This window comes from Haliotis cracherodii, unplaced genomic scaffold (genome assembly GCF_022045235.1).
Source record: "Haliotis cracherodii isolate W230 unplaced genomic scaffold, xgHalCrac1.p SCAF_13, whole genome shotgun sequence".
NCBI classification, from domain to species: domain Eukaryota; kingdom Metazoa; phylum Mollusca; class Gastropoda; order Lepetellida; family Haliotidae; genus Haliotis; species Haliotis cracherodii.
This window is the reverse complement of record NW_027266268.1, coordinates 32,792,163-32,814,329: the sequence shown is the minus strand read 5'-3', so window position 1 is coordinate 32,814,329 and position 22,167 is coordinate 32,792,163. Positions and strand designations below refer to the sequence as shown.

The 22,167-nt window shown below is 40.4% G+C and overlaps 1 protein-coding gene across 1 annotated transcript in view; it reads left to right on the top strand.

The window, feature by feature from the left end:
• Positions 1-8,939, top strand: part of LOC139459198 (tubulin polyglutamylase TTLL11-like) — a 44,565-nt gene extending 35,626 nt beyond the window's left edge. The window contains exons 4-7 of the mRNA XM_071240651.1: positions 4,136-4,347; positions 5,066-5,557; positions 6,073-6,176; positions 8,237-8,939. Of these exons, the coding sequence (XP_071096752.1) occupies positions 4,136-4,347; positions 5,066-5,557; positions 6,073-6,176; positions 8,237-8,619 (1,191 nt within the window). The 3' untranslated portion in view covers positions 8,620-8,939. The remainder of the gene's footprint in view (positions 1-4,135; positions 4,348-5,065; positions 5,558-6,072; positions 6,177-8,236) is intronic.
• Positions 8,940-22,167: the final 13,228 nt, after the last annotated feature.

The following is a 22,167-nucleotide window of genomic DNA, read 5'->3' as shown; positions in this document are numbered from 1 at the left end:
GGGTACCCGGGTAGTAAATTTGGACTTGTCCCAGCCGTAGACTGAATTGCTGAGTGTGGCGTTAAACAAGCAGTGTTACATTTGATGGCAACATCAGATAGAGTGTTCTGGTTTTATTGAGTAATTGATGAGTACACAATAGTTATGCAGATTCTTGAAACATGTTTGTATTGCCAACTGGAATATTGATAACCTGTCTCAGGACCGGATGTCTTGCATGCTGTTGCGGCTCTCACTGATGTTGTTGTTAAATACTTATTTGTTCCTTTTGACTGGTAACTAAGCGACTTTTTATTGAAATACAGATTATATTTTCAAACCCAGAGTCAGTGGCTAAAGGGGAAATGAAACTACTTTCTGGTAAATATTGTTTCTAAAAAGAATGGTCTGTAGATGATATAAGAAATTAAGAGAACTATACTTTCTGGTTTGACTGTTTCTTTGAGAGTTATATTTCCCATTCCTATATGGGGGCCACAGGTAGCCCAATCGTCTAAGGCGCCGCAATTCGCTGTGCAGAGTTGCGTCCCTTGGGCACGCCAGAAACCAATGATTGTGGGTTCGAATGCCGGTGTGCTACGATTATGTTTCTAGGTTTGTCAGCACCATACCCATGCTCGTGGGTTTCACCGAAGTGGTTAACGTCTGAGACCTGCATCACTTCAGGCTTTCCTCCCACATTAAGCTGACACACCGTGATATAACTGGAATACTGACAAAAGTGGCGTTAAACCGAACTCACCCAACTCATTCCTATATGACTACATGTATTGTGGGTAAAGAATTTGATGCTATAGTGTAGGCCTGTTGTGAATGGCATACAATTTCAGGGGAACAGTCTGCAGAAAGTAAAAACAGGCTGCAAAAACTTACATCCACTTCATCAAAACCACAAACATTTGCCATGTAACACCTAAGGTATGATTATGTGATTTTCTTTCTTTTTTTTTAAAAATAAAATTTTAACTCTGGATTCTCATCTATTCTCCAAGTCTGTCTTTGTGGGCATTTGGAAGTTATAAATAAGACAAGACATATTGTAGATAAAAACTTCTTTATTGATATTTACATAGGAAAATTTTATTCATAACAATTTTTGCTCTATTATATTTTTGAGTAGAAGGAGCCCAGGGAATCTCATCATGTTTAGAAGAAATCTAGACTTGTCAAATAATTGTAGACTTGCTTGGGATTTTATGGATTATTTTAACTCATTCACCATGGTATTTATCTGGAGAGGAGCTGTTGTTGTTTTGTTTAATAACATTGAAAACATTTGAACATTTGAAAACATTCTTGTACTGGAAGTAGGGCTGGGACGATTCCAAATTTACTACCCGGGTAGTCTGACACCCTATTACCCATCCCTAGCCGTATACCCGCTATAGGTCTCAAGAGTTGGGTACAAAATGTCCGAATGGGAATTGTTTTACCGCAGCCCTGGCAAAAACTATTTAGATACATGTATCAAATGATCAGATCATGTATACACTGCAGTTGATAGACGCTCTACCCTTACTCGAACATATAAAAGTCAGAACGAATGCCTGCATAGTGAGAAAGAAATGTGAACATTAGCTATACCTGTAGTGTAACCATTGAGTTTTATTGTTAATGTCATTAAACAGTTTGTCACGTGACTAAACACGGGTCCGGGTAGTCATGTGGGTACCCGGGTCCTACTCAGGACCCACCCGACCCGAGTACCCGAATTACCCGTCCCATCCCCCTAACTGGTATTTACTTCCCAGATTACATTTGGGGCCGGACTAGTTGAAAAAAAGTGCCTGCATTTTAAGAAAGACAAGTAAGTGTTAATAAACAAAATTGTTAGTCCCTAAAACCGTCAAGCTGGATGGCGTGATCATACAAAAGTACACAAGTTAGCTGCACTAGTCACACAACCTGCCAAACAGGTGCCAGAAGTGATTAATATTTCATTTCTAGTCGGCGATGAGAAAGTCCTGTATTGCTGGGTGTGTTGGTCACAGCGGCTGTTTACAGATATTTACCACAGTAACCACACTGGACTGAAACCAATTCCTTGGGTTGTATTTGTCGTTGCTGTGTGCGGAGTATTTTATTGTGCCGAGGACAGGCGACATGAGGCTGAAGGCTTTGAACATTAATTTGATTCCAGCAATGAAAACATCAAAATTGATTTCTTCAATGTTGCTTGGGTCTCAAAATATTCGGATTGACATAATTCAATTTATTAAGCCCTCTGAGCTATTTTTTTCAAGAACTGAAAACATCCGAATTGATTTCTTCTATTTTACTTGAGTATCCAAATATTTGGGATGACCAGGCTCAGTTTAAGCATTGATCCAATCACACTCACCAAATGTTTTGAAACAATATCTTATGTGTCTTTGAAAACAGTTCTCAGATCGAAGTTTTCACTTTCTCACAATCAGGTTAGGAGTAGAGTTGAAATGACAGTTTATATATGAATTTGCCTTTGAACCATAGAATGTACCCTTGCCCCCTAATGAGTGAGTGAGTATGGTTTTACGCCGCTTTTAGTAATATTCCAGCAATATCACGGCGGGGAACACCAGAAATGGACTTCACACATTATACCTATGTCGGGAATCGAACCCGGGTCTTCGGCATGACGAGCGAACGCTTTAACCACTAGGCTACCCGACCGCCCCTTGCCCCCTAATGAGTTGAATACAGTATTAGCTGTTGTTATTTAACAAATTATTTATAATTATCCAAAACCAAGATTTCTATGAATAGTGAAACAATAGTTCTATGAATGATAAAAATAAACATCAAATAAATATTCCACCTTGGACAACAGTGGCATCCATAATCTTCGTTAAGTGTCAGTATTTCTTGACATTGTTAACTGTTAACTCTAATCAAGATGAGCTATAGTGTCATGGCACTTTCTACATTAACCGTATTTGACGTAATAAGCGCCCGGGGGGGCTCTCAAAATTAGAAATAGTGGGCTCTTATTAGAATATAATTTTGGTGAGAAAAAAACAGAGTTGAAAGATCGTATATTTCATGGTTTATGCTAACAGCCTGAAATGATACATAAGAAAAGTCTGTGCGTATTATACACGACAGATATAGTTTCCAGAACTTAATTGCCAATAATTAAGGGGGCATATAACACACGAGTGCATATTTTACACGAATAAATAAGTCTTGTGTACATTGACCAATCGGAAGGGTTGCTAATTGGGATTGTTCACTAGCCAAATATTAGCAAATATCGCCGTGGGTGCTTATTACAGCAAAAACGGTACTTACTTAAAGAGTTGACTGTTTAATGATGTGTAATCTCTCGATGGTTTGTGAGGAATCATTATTAACTGACCAAAATAATTGAAGAAAATGGCCCCAAAATTCCTTGAAACTAAGGAGTAATTGTTGTGGACCAGAACAAATTGATCTATCATTTTCACCACCATCACAGTACCGTCTGTATTTCACTAGCATAAAGTTGTTGTGCAGATTACTGTTTTCAAAGAAGAAACAAAGATTAAAATACTCCCTTCAAATATATATATATATATATATATATATATATATATATATATATATATATATTTGGAGGGGGTATCTATATAGGGATATTTAATATTTATATAGGGATATATATATATATATATATTTTAATGAGGGTAAAATAGGGAACACATGCATATTTGTCTCGGCCTAAGACAGAACGAGCCAGCCAGCCGAGTGTTGCAGGGTTGTGGCCTTCTATATCCCACCGGAATAGATGGTATTTTATATTGAACATGAAGTTAGGGGTCTTGAGTATTCTTTGGATATTTTTATGACATTATGTGTATGGTCTCTACTAAAAAAAGTATCCCCAAAATATTCATGATCCCTTAACTTCAGTCTCTACCTCAAAACAAAACCCCAAAAATATTCATGATCCCTAAACTTCAGTCTCTACTACAAAAAATACCCCAAAATATTCATGATCCCTTAATTTCAGTCTCTACTACAAAACAATACACCCAAATATTCATGATCCTTAACTTCAGTGTCTACTATAAAAAAATACACACAAAATATTCATGATCCAGGATGCAGTGATGGACGTCTCAAATATTTAACATTTTTTGTTCAGTATGTCTTATTCTCTTGGTGTTTTTTTCAGATTCTGGGCTTTGACATCCTTCTGTTGAAGAACTTGAAGCCCATCCTCCTGGAGGTGAACGCCAACCCCAGCCTCAGCATCTTCGGGGAGCAGGAGGTGATCCCGGGGGTGTTCGAGTGTGTGGAGAGTCTCAAGGACGAAGAAGTCAAGGTTCCTCTTGTCAGGGACACATTCCTCCTCATTGCGCCCAAAAATAAATTCACACGTAAAAAGTAAGTCATAATTCTAAGTTGCCCTTGTCCACTTCGGAGTTTTTGAGTAAATGATCGCCTTGGACTTTGTCACCTGTGTCATTAACCAGATCATTATCTGCATCGTTGTCCTCATCATTATCTGCATCAGGGAAGAGGATTTGTGTATGTCAACTGCTTTATTATGAAGTTGACAACCATAAATTCTCTTCGTTATATGTATCACTTCTAAATGCCTTTCATAGACCTCATTATCTGCATATTGTCTGTGTCATTAACTAGATCATTATCCAGTGATTGACATCATGAGCATCGATCCACACAATTGGGATTGATGACATGCATCAATCAAGTCAGCAAGCCTGACCACCCAATCCTTTTCGTTGCTTCTTACGACAAGCATTGGTTGCTGAGGACTTATTCTAACCCGGAATTTTCACGGGACTATTTTGACAGTGAAGCCAAAGGATTTGCCTCCCAAAACTGATTTTGCAACCGATGAGGTCTGTTTCAAACTGTGTGCACTGGTTGTTTTGTAATACATGTCACTATCAACATTACATTATGGCAGATTCCAGATCTTCACGGGTCTTATCTAGATTCGTCACTTTCTTCATCATCATGTAGATCATTATCTTCAACGTAATCTAGATCCTTATATTGTCCAGATAATTCTCTTCTACATAATCTTTAACACAATCTTCATCACCATCGTCATCATTTGCATCTTCTTCATCAGTTGCAGACAACACCGCAGACGGAGAAATGAAAACAACGCCAACAATCAGCAGAGACAGGGCGAGACGGCCATCATCATCAAGATGGAGGAGATGACCGTTGTCAAGGAGACCGCCATCAGGATCATGGACCCCAGCATGGAGGTTGACGACGGCGACAAGAAGGATGACAGCAACGACAAGAGTGCCGATGACAGTGACGCGAGAACGGACAGCGATGATCGAGGCACGGACTCAGATAACAAAATGGAGGAAGGTGACAGTGGGCGAGAAGAATACGACTCAGGAGAGGAAGGAGATGAAGAGTACGAGGAGGAGGAGGAGAAAGATGATGAAGACAAGGAGTCGTGTTTGAAGCGGATATATCCTGATGTCTATGGCACCCAGTTTGACTATCTGCGGCTGATGGAAAGACTCGCTACACTGTTCACAAAGTCATTAGGGGTTCGAGGAGCTCATCGGATAGGGCCAACAGCTTTCAGAATGTTTGCAAGGTAAATTTTCTTAGTGATATAGTAATATCCTTAGTGAGTGAGTATGGTTTTACACCGCTTTTAGCAATATTCCAGCAATATCACGGCGGGGGACACCAGAAATGGGCTTTACACGTTTTACCCATGTCGGGAATCGAACTCGGGTCTTCGGCATGACGAGCGAACGCTTTAACCACTAAGCTTCCTGACCGCCCCTCTTTTATCTTTAAGTGTGACTTGTCTGTCATAGATCATATCCTTATTAATAAGTGGAATTTTAGAACAAGAGTTGGATATGGCTTTGAAAGAAGTTGAAATCCATGAAGTCAATTCCGGACTTCAATATCATATTAAATCAGTTTTTGAGAAGGATTAGATACTGACCAAAAGTATTGAAAATTTCACATTTTAAATAGGTTTTGATTCTTTTCTGAACTTTTTACTCAGGTATCAGTTATTATTTGTATCTCTTTGATTTTGGTTTTGGTTAAGTTGAAGTTTAAATAATTTTATCGTTTATTAACGTACAATTTCAGAAAATGTCGTCTGAATCGCCGAGGAGTAACGAATGCATCCGTGGACATCCTCTTCATAGATTATCAAAGGAAGTGGGAGTTTATGAACCCTGACCGTACATCAGGTAACTCAAATGTCAAGGTCATTTGACCACTGAAATTGTGAAAAAAAGTTAAATACTGTAAACAGGGGATTTTTTGCAACCGTTTTATTATTGCGAGTTTTGTGAACGAGACTCAATCGCAAAAATTAAAAACGCAAAAATAAGTATAAATAATACATACATACTTTAGTCATTGCAACACGTCATCAAATGTTGAAATCATCAACCAGAACTACAAGTTACTCAATAAGTTAAAAACACAAATGAATGCAGAATGGTCACACAATACATCACAAATGACAGTGTAAACAGACCAGTTAGTGTCACTGTTACCTCACAGTAATCCTGCCTTCTTCCAACCTCGCTTGATTGCGTCAGTGTCCTTTGCAATTTTGTCCACACATGACATGACACTGAGTTGAGTCAATTATCGTATTTGATAATTGGTCGCAATCTCTTCCGGTCAACTTTCCAGTCAACTTTCCGGCCAACTCAGAAAAACAAGCTTCGGAGAGAAGCTGTCTATTGTTTGGTACGCGAGGGGTCATCGCAACACGGCAACTCGCAAAAATATCTCGTCGCAGTATTGTCTTTGGCGTGGTATTCGCAATATTTTAACGGCGCAGAAATAAAGCTGTTTACAGTACATTATCAGGCCAAAATCTTGAATTGTTTGGCAACACATCTTACCATTATTCACGCCTATTGACGTTGATCCTGTTTTCAATGTTCAACTTCATTATTGAGTTTCTGCCACAGTGAGTGAGTGAGTGAGTTGGGTTTAACACTGCTTTTAACAGTATTCCAGTTATATCACGGCGTGTCATCATAATGTGGGAGGAAAGCCTGAAGTGATGCAGGTCTTAGACGTTTACCACTTCGGTGAAACCCACGAGCATGGGTATGGTGCTGACAAACCTAGAAACATAATCTGGGCGAACCAGGATTTGAACTAACAATCATAGGTTTCTGGTGTGCCGAAGGGACACAACTCTGCATAGCAAATCGCAGCGCCTTAGACGACTGCGCCGCCCGTGCCCCCTTGTGTTGTGGACATTACATGATGTCATAGAGGTATGTCCCACAATCAAAGGTTTCTGGCCTGCCAAAGGTACGCAATTCTGCACAGCAAATCACGGCGCCTTGGACGACTGGGCCCCCCGTGCCCCCCCTGCCACAAAAGAGATCTATTTGTGACATCAAAATATTTTGAATAAACATAGATTTTGATTGGTTGTGAACTTAGATAAAAATTGTAACAAGCATCAACAATGGTGTTTATGGAAATTATGAGATATTCATGGAGTGAGTGAGTTGGGTTTACACTGTTTTTAGCAGTATTCCAGCACCACAAATAAGGCTTCACCATTGTAACCATGGAGGAATCGAACCCGATCCTTCATCATCACAAGTGAACGCTTTGACCACTCGGCTAACCCATCATCCTGAGTTGTACTTGTTCCTGACCATCCACCTTTTCAACTACCATACACCCTACTGTTGTGTCATAGATCGCAGCGAATCGCTGCAAAATTGCTGATGCGGCGTTAAGCAATATTCACTCACTCACTGTGTCATAGACTTTAATTGTAAAATAAGGGGAGCGTGTACTGCAGTCTGATTGGTTGATAAACATTGAATAGGATTGGATCTTGGAAGGTTTTCAGACTTTTCACTTTGTATTAATACTTTTCTTGATGTTTTATCTTCTTTTCCTCAAACCTACATTTGAAGAAAATGTATCATTCAGCTTGACAAACAGAATACCACCACACTAGTTCAATATTAAGTTTGATCAATATTCATCCGAACTGCTTATGTTAAAGAGAGAGAATTTAGAGATGTCAACTTCTTTATTTAGATGATCACAACGTTTCAGAATATATGGTAAATCTGGTAAAATTATGAAAGAGTAAGAATATACTCCTGAAACGTTGTGTTCCTCACAATAAAGAAGTTGACATCCATCAATTCTCTCCCTTACGTGAAATTCTCTCTCTGAAAAGATTTAATGTCTGTCTCAAACATGCCTCAGTCAGCCCGGATGCAGTAATGGACATCTCTCTCTTGCTGCATTTCAGGTTTGGGATTCCAGGGTTTCGTTGACGCCTGTTTCGAGATTTCCCGACGCAAGTTCTTTAAGACGAACCGTCGTGACATGATGGAATCCTTCATCTGTTACTGTGAGGAGGGGCTGAACGAACATAAACAGGAAGAGGAGGCACTCCGACGCAGGTTCTCACGGCCCCCACGACGCCTCCTCCGACGCCCTGTTCATTTGTTTCAGAGAGCCACAGTTACCTCCCTTGAAGAGGAGTCCGTCCATAGTGTGTATGAACACCCTCTTGTCAGGAGGAGTCTGACTTTTGCGAAATCCTCCGAATTTGGCATGTTGATGAGCCAAAAGAGGAAGCAGACATACAAACCCAAGCCATTAAGTCTGTACTCTTCCGATGATGACTGACTAGGCGTGGTGTGGCACTAACTAAAGGAAGTCTTCAAGCACTGTTGGAAATCTTCCAGTGTCTGAGCCCATTTTTTCACTTGTTGACATATTTTCTTCCTCAAAACCATATATTGTCAAAAGTGTTTGCAAGTGAAAACAGGAAAGTTTTTTGCAATTTCAAGTCAAAGAGTTATGTCCCTTTTCTTCCTCCAAACCATATATTGTCAAAATTGTTTACAAGTGGTAAGAGTACTTGTTAAAGTATGGTCGGTATGATGATATATGCAAACTTACTAAAGAAACTTTTTGGAAAGTTTCTTTGCATTCCATGTCAAAGAGTTAAGTTCCATTTCTTCCTCAAAACCACATATTGTCAAATATAATTGCAAAAAACATTTTTTGTGGTAACGGTTCTTTTTAAGGATCAAACATAAAGATTTACTGAAAGAAACATGCTGTTTGGATAGATTCTTGGAATTGCAAGTCAAAGAGTAATGTCCCTTTCGTTATTTTTATGCTGTGGGAGTTTTTCCTGCTGAAATACTAAGAAGAAAGGGGATTTCTTTAAATTCATTATATTCCACAAGTGTGACAGTTTGGGGTTGGCAGTTCACTCCAGTCAAGAGATCATGTCAATCTACTGACATTGTTTTAGAATCGAATGTATTTATATGTACACATTTGTTGATTTATTCCCTTGGAGAGTAATTCAGAAAGCTTTCAGTGTCTCCTCCATCAGAGATATGAGGAAGCCTCTGTGACCTATGATTAATTACTGTAAGTGCAATAAGTGGAATTTGTTTGACCAGTCAGGCAATGTGACATATTTATGGATGGACCAATTTCATAGATCAACTTTTTTAAAGGAAAACAAAATGACTGAAAATAAGTTTATATTATCCCCAACTTGCTATCTCCTCTCTTAAATATATTTGAAGACTATATTTTCTTTTTGGTAAAAAAAAGTTGAAGTAGGTGGATAGTAAGTACAAGTGATTCAAGTTTAGGACAGACTCGTGAGTACGACAAATATGACAAGTAAACAACTGGTCTGACGGCACTTGAACAAAGGGAGATCACTCAATTGTCTACACATATCAAGGGAGATCACTCCAGCTTCTTCATCAAAGCTCCTCCCAGCAATAGCCCGTTCACGGAGCTCTCTATACTATCGCTGCCACCAGTCCAAATTCCCCACTTTGATAGGTGGCCTCAACCATGCTTGGAGCTGAACTCGCTGACCGTTATGTTTCCAAACAAGTCATGACTGCTGTGATGCTGAATACTCCTACCCCAGCTTACTTATTTTCTTTGGTTGTCGATTTGAATTTCTTTTTCATTTCAACTATCATGTAATTGGTATAGTAAGAATGTAAGGGGGACGTTTTTCTGTGAGTCTGCAGCCTCGAACCAATTTGATTAGACAAACAAAAAGGTATATTCATCTGGGAAATCTGGTCAGTCGTAAACCTTTTCAAAATTCACTATGATGGCATTCCCAAAGACAGAAACAAAAGTATAAACGATACTACATTTGGGGTTAGAGGGCAAATTTCAAGAGTCTTGTAATGGCTGTGCCAACACTGGTGGCAGCGATGTTACCGAGAATGTAACGAAGGTGTCACGAGTTGGGAACAAGCTTGCTTCTACATCATGTCAAGGGAGATCACTCCCATTTCTTTATAAAGTCTACACAAGGCTCTATCACAGTGGTAGTTTTAATTTTGATGAATATTTGTCGAAATGAGGCATCACGTGACTGGTATGGATGCCATCTTCCTGCTGTTTTAACACGAGCCTGCTTGATTGGTGCTCAAAGATTTCCTTTTAGTTAGGTTTTATGCATGTGGTCCATTTCAATACTAAGTCTTTGTCTGAGCCCACATTAAGCTGACACGCAGTGATATAACTGGAATACTGTTAAAAGCGGTGTTAAACCCAACAAACTCACACCACACAACTGGACAAATGAACAGGATATATATGCCTGGCTCCCACGCACACCTGTCATCAAAGTGATCTGAAACTTCTTTGAGAACACAGCCCCAGTGGACACAGATGCCATGCAATTATTTTGGGGTGCAGGAGTAAGGATTCATTGATTCATATTGAATTGTGATGTTTGAAATGGGAAATAGGGTTGTATGAATAGAATCACTTGAGGATTCATCCTAGTCTCCCCCATCTTCCTGAGGCAAGAGAGTTAACTGACTTTAAAAGTCCCATTGCCACCCTTGCCGAACTAGGCTGAAATTCCTGGGCGCGATCGTAGCGCCACCAGTGGCTATTACCAGTTATGTCCCTTCTAAGCCTCTCCCATGGACCAATCAGATTCCACCTCTCGTATCACTTGCGTTTGTTTCACACAAAAAGGTGGCGCCCAGTCAGGACGATCTCATCGACAATCAAGATCTATATTGTGATAAAAAGGGTCTTACGTCGCGAAATGCATCAAATCACGTGAGCACCTTGATTAAAAACTTGAAAAGATTTGGAAAATATCTGCTGACAACGAGTTGGCGGTGCACATGCTTTGCAAATTCTGCAATCGACCGAAATCTGCACGACCGAAATTACGAAACGAACCGAATTTCAATTTTATTTTGCCATTTTGATTGGACTATGCATAGACTCAGCCAAAATGTAACTCCATAATACCAGCCTAGTTCGGCAAGGGTGGAAACTGGACTTTTATTGTCAGTTGGGAGGATGAGTGTCCCCTTTATTCACATGAAAGTTCACAAAAACAGATACAGTGTCTTTTGACAAATGACCAAATCAGGATGATATGGTTCATAATGCAACAGGGTGATAATATTGACATGGCGCAATAAGTGTTGAACTTGTGCCCTTCCCCACTGTGTTTTGGGACAATTGAATATGTTAAAACTCATAACCACTACTGTCAAAAATCTTCCGATTAGAGTATCATGTTTCTCAACCTTGAAGCACTAGTTTCCATTTCAACTGTCTTTTTGGACCAGAAAATATGTTTATACTAATTACCAATACTGTCAAAACAATCATCCGATTCTTTTGAATCTGTTTGTTTGAAGTCCCCATCCATGAAGCATCCTTGTCCGTAACCATGGTAACCAGGCTTTCACCATGGAATACAGGTTTTTGAGTCTAATATGCATTCTTCATTGTACAACTTTCCACTAAGCCATCTTTGGTATTGATTTATTACTTGTGTAAATGTGTTTATATGTTATCTGATGCAGCAGTGAGGGTCAATGTACTGTATATATTGATTTGAACACGTTATACCAGGGTAATATCGACACAAGAAGTGATAATGAAGGCTTGTCCCTGACAATCAGGCTGGGTCGACCTTTTTTCCCCAAGGTCAACACATAGTCTCCATCTGTGACAGGTATAAATACCAGAGGCGGATCAGGTTTATAAAAATGGGGTGGGGGTTACAAGATATAGGTATTTTGGACTGGGTAAAGGTCAGTTTTGGTCCATGTGGTTTGTTTTTTTCAAAGGGGGTCAGGGTCCGATAAAGACCTTGTCTGAACAGGAATGTTTTTTCCCCAAAGAAATGAACCACCAGCTAAAAGAAAAAGAAGGTGCTTACACAAGTAAGAACTATACTTAGTCACTGATTGGGTTGTTTCAAAATGGTAATTTTGGGGAAAAGACCTATTAAATGTGATGAAATTCGCGTGGTCTTATTATACAAGATTAAGTTAATAAAATTCAACTCTCAAGCAGTATACTGATAAAACTTAACATATGAAGTAAATTTATCCTTTTATAAGCAAGCCTAAACCATAATGTTGTGTATGGGCTGGACTGACTTGTTGGCACTGAAAGTGCTCACCAATAAAAGGATTAATTGACTCCAAGTTAAATATATAGACCAATGAACCAACCCATATCTGTTTTGGGTGTTACCTGAAACACAAGACATGTTTTTTCCCAGTTGTGATGCGTAACAACCAATGGTTTGATTGAACTAGTGCATTTCCAGACAAGCAAAGTGTTGTCTGGATAACTGAGGTCCCTGTCCCAGCCTAATTGACAGAGATGAGCCCCCCTTTAAATGTGTACATACAGCGTTGCTCCACCTTAACATGCACAGTATTCACAGAACACAGACAAGCAATGTGTTGTCTGGATAACTGAGGTCCCTGTCCCAGCCTAATTGACAGAGATGAGCCCCCCTTTAAATGTGTACATACAGCGTAGCTAGCTCCACCTTCACATGCACAGTATTCTGTTGAATCATGTCACCAGTATTTGGATATATTTTACATATGAGTGTTATGCTCAATACTATTCTACCTTGCTCAACTGTTCACAGCTGTGATATTGTCAAGCTTTCGTGTGATATGTGTCGGTGATCATCAAGCCTTTTATTGATGTGTTGATATTGTCAAGCCTGTGTGTGTTGTGTATATGTGACATTATCAAGCCTGTGTGTGATGTGTGGCTGCGGTAGTTATTTCTCACTAGCATGTATTTTCATGTACCCATACAGCCAGAAAACAAATACTACCTATCTTTACAATATGGAAGTGACCCTGTGTGGAGTTATAGAAAGATACAGTGCACAGTTATTTCCCCTTATTGTAACCATGACAACATGTTGATTTAAGAAAACATGCATTCTGAGTTCCAATTTGAGTAGGTCTGACTTTGAACAATATATAAAAATGGGCGGATACAGAGCGGGGGTGCGCACCCCCTCTTTTTATTTCGAAAAAAAATCTTTATTTCTTTATAAATTACTACCAAAGACAATAAATAAATCTTAATTGTGTACACCCCCTTTTCAAAAAAGCTGTATCTGCCCATGTATAAGGATGTGACAATTCCAGTTGTGATCTAATTATTACTTAGAGAAAATATCAATTGTCAAATTTTAACAAAAACCTAAAATATTTAGTTTTAGTTGTGTAAGTGAATTGCATTATCATAACATTCCCCTTTAGTTGCTCAAATAATTCATGTGCCAAACAAAGATTGTTGACATAGATTGTAAATAACAATTATCATTCTTAAGGCAAGTAAAGATTGCATCAAAGGTGACTTTGGCTATTAAGAAGTTGCGTATAATTATTACGTCTTGAGGAAATATGAGAAGCCATTTGTACAAGTCCAATATTTTGTGAAAAGTGTTTTAATTATCTTAAAACTATTGATTGTGTATTTTAAAAGTTAAAGCAAAATATTTGAGAAATGGCTCTGACATCTTTAATCTGGGAAGCCATTTTTTTATAGTTAAATTATATGTTGATTTGATGAATCGATGTATGAATGAGTAATGAATATGTTTTGTGATGGTGTTATGAATGGTAATGAAAAGGTCTTTTAGAAATAGAAAACTGAACATTCATTGCCTGATGTATTTATGAATACTGATTAGTGATACGCCTTATTGAGAATATTAACAGCATTTCACAGCATATCAACTTACACAAGAAGATTGAACCTACAGATATAAACACATGCTTTGTAAACGTGTGAAGATATTTGCATATCCTATCAAGCATTCCTTACATTCCATGGTTAGAATATTATTTCATTATCTAAGGCCATAATAAGTTAATTCTTGACAGAAAATGCAGAAAATGGTGCGTGTTGCCTTTGATCTCATTGATGAAATATGACATATATCAATTCTCTATCCACTAAAGTTTGTTTCAAGGCATCAGTAGTGGTAATATGACTGTGGTTGCTGTAAATAACGGTGAGTTGTGCGATCTTCCGATCGCTTCACATACGAGTTCGTCGAAATGAAGGGAAACAAAGAAAATGTAGAATGAAAGTTTCAATACAATTAATAAATTAGGTTACAAACATAAGTCCAGATATATAATAAACTCTTTTTGTAACCAGTCAGTGTAATTACATGATTAGTTTACATACTTTTTCGGTGTTATGTTCTCAAAGTAATGTCTTTGTGTTTCGGGGAAAAAACCATCAAAACTCTTCAACCTTGTGTATATTTATTTGTCCATACCAACTCGTCACTATAATTTCAGATATTGTCATGAAGTAGATAAAAAGTTGTTTAACAAAACCCCTTGTAACAACAGGCATTGAAACACCAACAATTTCACGATAGTTTGTTAAATAACTTTTTGTTTTCCATTTGTGATGACCACTTTAATGTTAGATACAGTTTGAATAAGACAGCCATGAGATCTGTACACCATTTCATGTGATATAAACTGTTTACAGAGTTAGTATTTACCAATCCTCTGTGAAAGTATATGCTATGCATTGTATTTTTATATGACTTTTATATACCTTACATTGCACATTCCGAAGTAGTGGATAAGTTTTTTATGCATTAACTTATTTTTAATTGCATAGATGAATGATTAATTGTTATTAAAAAAGATAGCCTCTTAGTGGCTGACCATTTAATATTCTGGAGACCAGGGTGCCATTGTACAAAACAACCTTAGCGCTATGACTGTCGTAAGTCTATGTTAAGGTATGGGAGTTACGGTCACCTTAGCGCTACTACTGTCGTAAGTCTGTGTTAAGGTATGGGAGTTATGGTCACCTTAGCGCTACGACTGTCGTAAGTCTGTGTTAAGGTATGGGAGTTACGATCACCTTAGCGCTACGACTGTCGTAAGTCTGTGTTAAGGTATGGGAGTTACGATCACCTTAGCGCTACGACTGTCGTAAGTCTGTGTTAAGGTATTGGAGCTACGGTCACCTTAGCGCTACGACTGTCGTAAGTCTATGTTAAAGTATGGGAGTTACGATCACCTTAGCGCTACGACTGTCGTAAGTCTGTGTTAAGGTATGGGAGTTACGATCACCTTAGCGCTGTGACTGTCGTAAGTCTATGTTAAAGTATGGGAGTTACGATCACCTTAGCGCTACGACTGTCGTAAGTCTGTGTTAAGGTATGGGAGTTACGATCACCTTAGCGCTACGACTGTCGTAAGTCTGTATTAAGGTATGGGAGTTACGGTCGCCTTAGCGCTACGACTGTCGTAAGCCTATGTTAAGGTATGGGGGTTACGATCACCTTAGCGCTAAGATCGCTTTGTACAATGGCACCCAGGGACTTTTTGAACAAACAATCTGTACACAAAAATAATAGCAAAAGTAATTCCATCAGTAAAAAGTATAGGGGAAAAATTGTTCACTGGACATGCACAAACAAAAATCCTAGCCAAATATTTGACTGTGAGAAGTGCTATGTGTTTGACTACATGATTTATGTGTCTTGTTTTGTTATCAGTTGTTGACAGTTGTTATAACTGTTGTTGGAGATAGTGTTTTTGATATCATTTGTCCTCTACAGACAGCCATACATTACAGGAGGCCCTTATGGGGATCCATACATTACAGGAGGCCCTTACAGACACCCATACATTACAAGAGGCCCCTACAGACACCCATACATTACAAGAGGCCCCTACAGACACCCATACATTACAAGAGGCCCCTACAGACACCCATACATTGAATGTGGCCCCTTCAGGCACCAATACATTACAGGAGGCCTCTACAGACACCCATACATTACAAGAGGCCCCTACAGACACCCATACATTACAAGAGGCCCTTACAGACACCCATTCATTACAGGAGGCCCCTACAGACACCCATACATTACAAGAGGCCCTTACAGGGATCCATACATTACAAGAGGCCCCTACAGACACCCATACATTACAATAGGCCCCTACAGACACCCATACATTACAAGAGGCCTCTACAGACACCCATACATTGAATGTGGCCCCTTCAGGCACCAATACATTACAGGAGGCCTCTACAGACACCCATTCATTACAGGAGGCCCCTACAGACACCCATACATTACAAGAGGCCCTTACAGGGATCCATACATTACAAGAGGCCCCTACAGACACCCATACATTACAAGAAGCACCTACAGACACCCATACATTGAATGTGGCCCCTTCAGGCACCAATACATAACAGGAGGCCTCTACAGACACCCATACATTACAAGAGGCCTCTACAGACACCCATTCATTACAGGAGGCCCCTACAGACACCCATACATTACAAGAGGCCCTTACAGGGATCCATACATTACAAGAGGCCCCTACAGACACCCATACATTACAAGAGGCCTCTACAGACACCCATTCATTACAGGAGGCCCCTACAGACACCCATACATTACAAGAGGCCCTTACAGGGATCCATACATTACAAGAGGCCCCTACAGACACCCATACATTACAAGAGGCCCCTACAGTCAGCCATACATTACAAGAGGCCCCTACAGTCAGCCATACATTACAAGAGGCCCCTACAGTCAGCCATACATTACAAGAGGCCCCTACAGTCAGCCATACATTACAAGAGGCCCCTACAGACACCCATACATTACAAGAGGCCCCTACAGACACCCATACATTACAAGAGGCCCCTACAGACACCCATACATTACAAGAGGCCCCTACAGTCAACCATACATTACAAGAGGCCCCTACAGTCAGCCATACATTACAAGAGGCCCCTACAGTCAGCCATACATTACAAGAGGCCCCTACAGTCAACCATACATTACAAGAGGCCCCTACAGTCAGCCATACATTACAAGAGGCCCCTACAGTCAGCCATACATTACAAGAGGCCCCTACAGTCAGCCATACATTACAAGAGGCCCCTACAGACACCCATACATTACAGGAGGCCCCTACAGACACCCATACATTACAAGAGGCCCCTACAGACACCCATACATTGAATGTGGCCCCTTCAGGCACCAATACATTACAGGAGGCCTCTACAGACACCCATTCATTACAAGAGGCCCCTACAGACACCCATACATTACAAGAGGCCCCTACAGACACCCATACATTACAAGAGGCCCCTACAGTCAACCATACATTACAAGAGGCCCCTACAGTCAGCCATACATTACAAGAGGCCCCTACAGTCAGCCATACATTACAAGAGGCCCCTACAGTCAGCCATACATTACAAGAGGCCCCTACAGACACCCATACATTACAAGAGGCCCCTACAGACACCCATACATTACAAGAGGCCCCTACAGACACCCATACATTGAATGTGGCCCCTTCAGGCACCAATACATTACAGGAGGCCTCTACAGACACCCATACATTACAGGAGGCCCCTACAGACACCCATACATTACAAGAGGCCCCTACAGACACCCATACATTACAAGAAGCACCTACAGACACCCATACATTGAATGTGCCCCTTCAGGCACCAATACATAACAGGAGGCCTCTACAGACACCCATACATTACAAGAGGCCTCTACAGACACCCATTCATTACAGGAGGCCCCTACACACACCCATACATTACAAGAGGCCCTTACAGGGATCCATACATTACAAGAGGCCCCTACAGACACCCATACATTACAAGAGGCCTCTACAGACACCCATTCATTACAGGAGGCCCCTACAGACACCCATACATTACAAGAGGCCCTTACAGGGATCCATACATTACAAGAGGCCCCTACAGACACACATACATTACAAGAGGCCCCTACAGACACCCATACATTACAAGAGGCCTCTACAGACACCCATTCATTACAGGAGGCCCCTACAGACACCCATACATTACAAGAGGCCCTTACAGGGATCCATACATTACAGGAGGCCTCTACAGACACCCATACATTACAGGAGGCCCCTACAGACACCCATACATTACAAGAGGCCCCTACAGACACCCATACATTACAAGAGGCCTCTACAGACACCCATTCATTACAGGAGGCCCCTACAGACACCCATACATTACAAGAGGCCCTTACAGGGATCCATACATTACAGGAGGCCCCTACATACACCCATACATTACAGGAGGTCCTTATGGAGATCCATACACTAGAGACCTTTACCCACAAGGCCAACTGATGCTCTGCCCTTTTTGTGTTTGTTTTTTGTCCCCTTTCCTACTGAACAAGTCTGTGATTCAAGTAATAGAGAAGGGTTGGCCCAACTGATATGCTGGACTCTGCGAGTCCCCATTATTGAGTAGCTAATCTACCATTACAGTATACGATCAACAAATAATTATGATCATTTTGAAATACTTTAACTAAAGAAACCAACTGATCTGAACATAGCGATGGAAGGATTAGGTGTGTTATTGCCGGTAATTACAATATCAAGTGATCACTGCTCGGACAGTCACCGCCCGGAAGATAAAGTCTCACCAGACTGGGATCAGATTTCTGCTTATTGCTCACACATGAACTTTTTACAACCCCTTTGACAATGTTGTAGAAGCAGTGGCTTCATGAAAACACCAGGCCCAGTTAAGGTGGTATTTATTTCATGTTGCCATCTTTTGTTCGTCTTGTCAAGTGTTTATCAGGTCCATGCATGGCAAGGGCGGGTAACTCTAACAGTAACAGTGACAGTTATTTTGACTGCATTCTGTAAATAGTGCAAAAGCCAAACCTTACCCCCATACTCCCTGCCACAAAGGTCCTTATCATGAAGTTATATCTAATAACGTCTTATCTCAAAATTTACATTGACATTTAACTGCTCCTTCTATCCTGACTGCTCAGGAAAGACTGAAATCGCCAAAAGAAAACAGACAGCATTTTTTCCAGACACAAAGAATAAAGAAAAAAGTGAATAAGAAAATAATGGTAAGAAGCTGATTTTTTTATTCAACGATTTTATTTATATATTTTTTATTTTTGGGGATAATCTGTAAAATAAGCTATTAAGGTGGTCATACCTGCAATTGATTTACCTTTGTCATGAAACGCAACACAAATACCTACAAATGGCTTGGGAGGTAACAGAAAGGAGTGGTCTATATTTCCCCAGTATCTTCAGTCAGTATTACACACCTGCTTCCATCAGATAGAGGCTTGTTATCACATTGGTTATACAAGATAGAGGCTTGTTATCACATGGGTTATACAAGATAGAGGCTTGTTATCACATTGGTTATACAAGATAGAGGCTTGTTATCACATGGGTTATACAAGATTGAGGCTTGTAATCACATGGGTTATACAAGATTGAGACTTGTTATCACATGGGTTATACAAGATAGAGGCTTGTTATCAAATGTGTTATACAAGATTAGAGTCTTGTTATTACATGAGTTGTACAAAACAGGATTGTTATCACATAGTTATACAATATGGAGGCTTGTTATCACAGGGTTATACATCATTATCATGGTGCAATATTTGCGAATAAAGGCTTGCTGATACCTACATTGTGCTTGTGTTCAGTTTATGAATGAGTGAGTCAGTGTGTTGGGTAGAACACTGGTTATGAATTGTAATTCACTTATATCAAGTTAGCTTGATATGGGAGAGAAGCCTGAAGTCATACAAGTTTGTACGTTTACCACTTTTGTGAAAGCCACTAGGATTGGTTGGTTCTGACAAACCAAGAAACATAATCTCGGAGAATCTGGGATTCCAAACCATGATCATAGGTTCCTTGCGGACCAAAGGGACACAACTGGCTCCGTGTTGGAGGAAAGCCCAAAGCGATGCTGGTCATAGAATCTGGGTTTGAACACACTGTTAGCAGATATTGGTCCATCTATGGGAGAAACTGGTCAGCACATTGCAGTACCTTTGACCATACTTGTAGTCTTAAGTGCCATCTTCTTTAATCCAGGACTGTGTTTTGCATGTTAAGAATTCCCGAGAAAAACAGCCTCTAGTCTTTCTCATCTAAGTTGCATTGCCTGATATGCGTCTTCATCACTGAGCTAATGACTGTTTGCATGAGTGAGTGAGTGAGTGAGAGTGAGTGAGTGAGTGAGTGTGAGTGAGTGAGAGTGAGTGAGAGTGTGAGTGAGTGAGTGAGTGAGTGAGTGAGTGAGTGAGTGAGTGAGTGAGGGTTGTGTCTGGCAGATTAGCAGTATCACAGCTACAGTGACACCCTGTTCATCAGGAAGGTAGCGTTCCCACAGAAATTGTCCAGAATTAACAATTTCCAGCTTAACAAACCATGGTTTATGTAATGTCACTTTGTTGACATGTCAGCTCTCCCAGTAGAAATTGTCCAGATTAAGGGGTTTCTGGATTAACAAGGTTTCACTGTATATTAAAGCAAGACTAGATAAACCAGTAGTTGACACATGAGCAATGATCTAGAGTATTGGTGTCCAACACTGCAAGGGCAGAAACTGTCACCCCCCTGATTCCAGGGTACAACTGATCCCCACCAACCTATGCTTGTAAAGCGACCGCATGGATCGGGTTGTCAGACTCACTGATTTGGCTGATTGCCTGTCATCGTACCCTTACAGCATGGAGCTATGTTCACAATACTGGGCTGTCAGGTCCAGACTTGATTATTTAGAGGCTGGAATATTGCTGGAAATTTACTGAGGGAGGCGTTAAAACAACGAACACACTGTAACCAGATGACTGACTGAGGATGGTTTTACGCCGCTTTTAGCACTATTCCAGCAATATCACGGCGGGGGACACCAGAAATGGTAACCAGATGAAACCCTTGTAAGTCAGTCCTTGAGTGAGTGAGTGTCGAAGTTAGTAAGGTCTATCACGCGGCCTGTATGTATTCAAGTCTGGACGTGACAAACCTGTGGTTGAAAATAAGAACAATGGTCCCCGCCATCAGGGCACGAGGACACACACACCAAGCGTGACCAGCTCATCCAGTTTTGTGAGAAGAAATAGGTGCTGGGCTTCTATTCAAACCCTGGGGCGGTCGGGTAGCCTAGTGGTTGAAGCGTTCGCTTGTCATGCTGAAGACCCGGGTTCGATTCCTGACATGGGTACAATGTGTGAAGCCCATTTCTGGTGTTCCCTGCCATGATATTGCTGGAATATTGCTAAATGCGGCGTAAAATCATACTCACTCACTCACTCTATTTAAACCCCGAATCCCCACGAGGTTGCCAACACATGATATACATGGCATACTTTCTGCAATGGCCTTCAGAAATGTCCTTTCAAGGTGAAGGTCAAGGTGACGTCCTACAATGAGACCACTTCTCCGCATTTACAGCAACAGACACAAGAAAATATGAATATTTGGTTTTATTTCATATTTTATACATCATTATACAAAGTGTGGAAACATTTAGCACTTTATTCTTGCACGAAGTCTTCTAGTCTTCTGACAGAGCATCACTGACAAAATTGTTTAAGTACAGTATTCACCTAACTGCGTGACTTGGGTTTATCACTGCTGTATTTCGTTACATCACGGGTCGTCGTCTTATTGTGGGAGGAAAGCCAAGTGGGGCACAGGTAGTAGGCCTTTCCCACATTGATGGAACCCTTGAACACCTGTATGGATCTGACAGGTCAAGGTTTCACAAGAAGGTCCACACACACACAACCAGCAGTTCCCGCCAGAGGGAAGGGAAGCTGCAACTCCGCACTCATCCTGTAATAACTGGTATGTAGTGCTCCTGTTACCTGATCTGTTGCACATAGACACTTCTTCCATGAGCTTCATTATACAACTACCTCAGTAGGCAAGCATCATAAAATCGACATTAGTCGACATTACAAGTAGCCACACACACACACGTTGTAAGTGCAATAATCTTGAATGCAACGATAAACCCGATCCCCTCACTTCACACAAC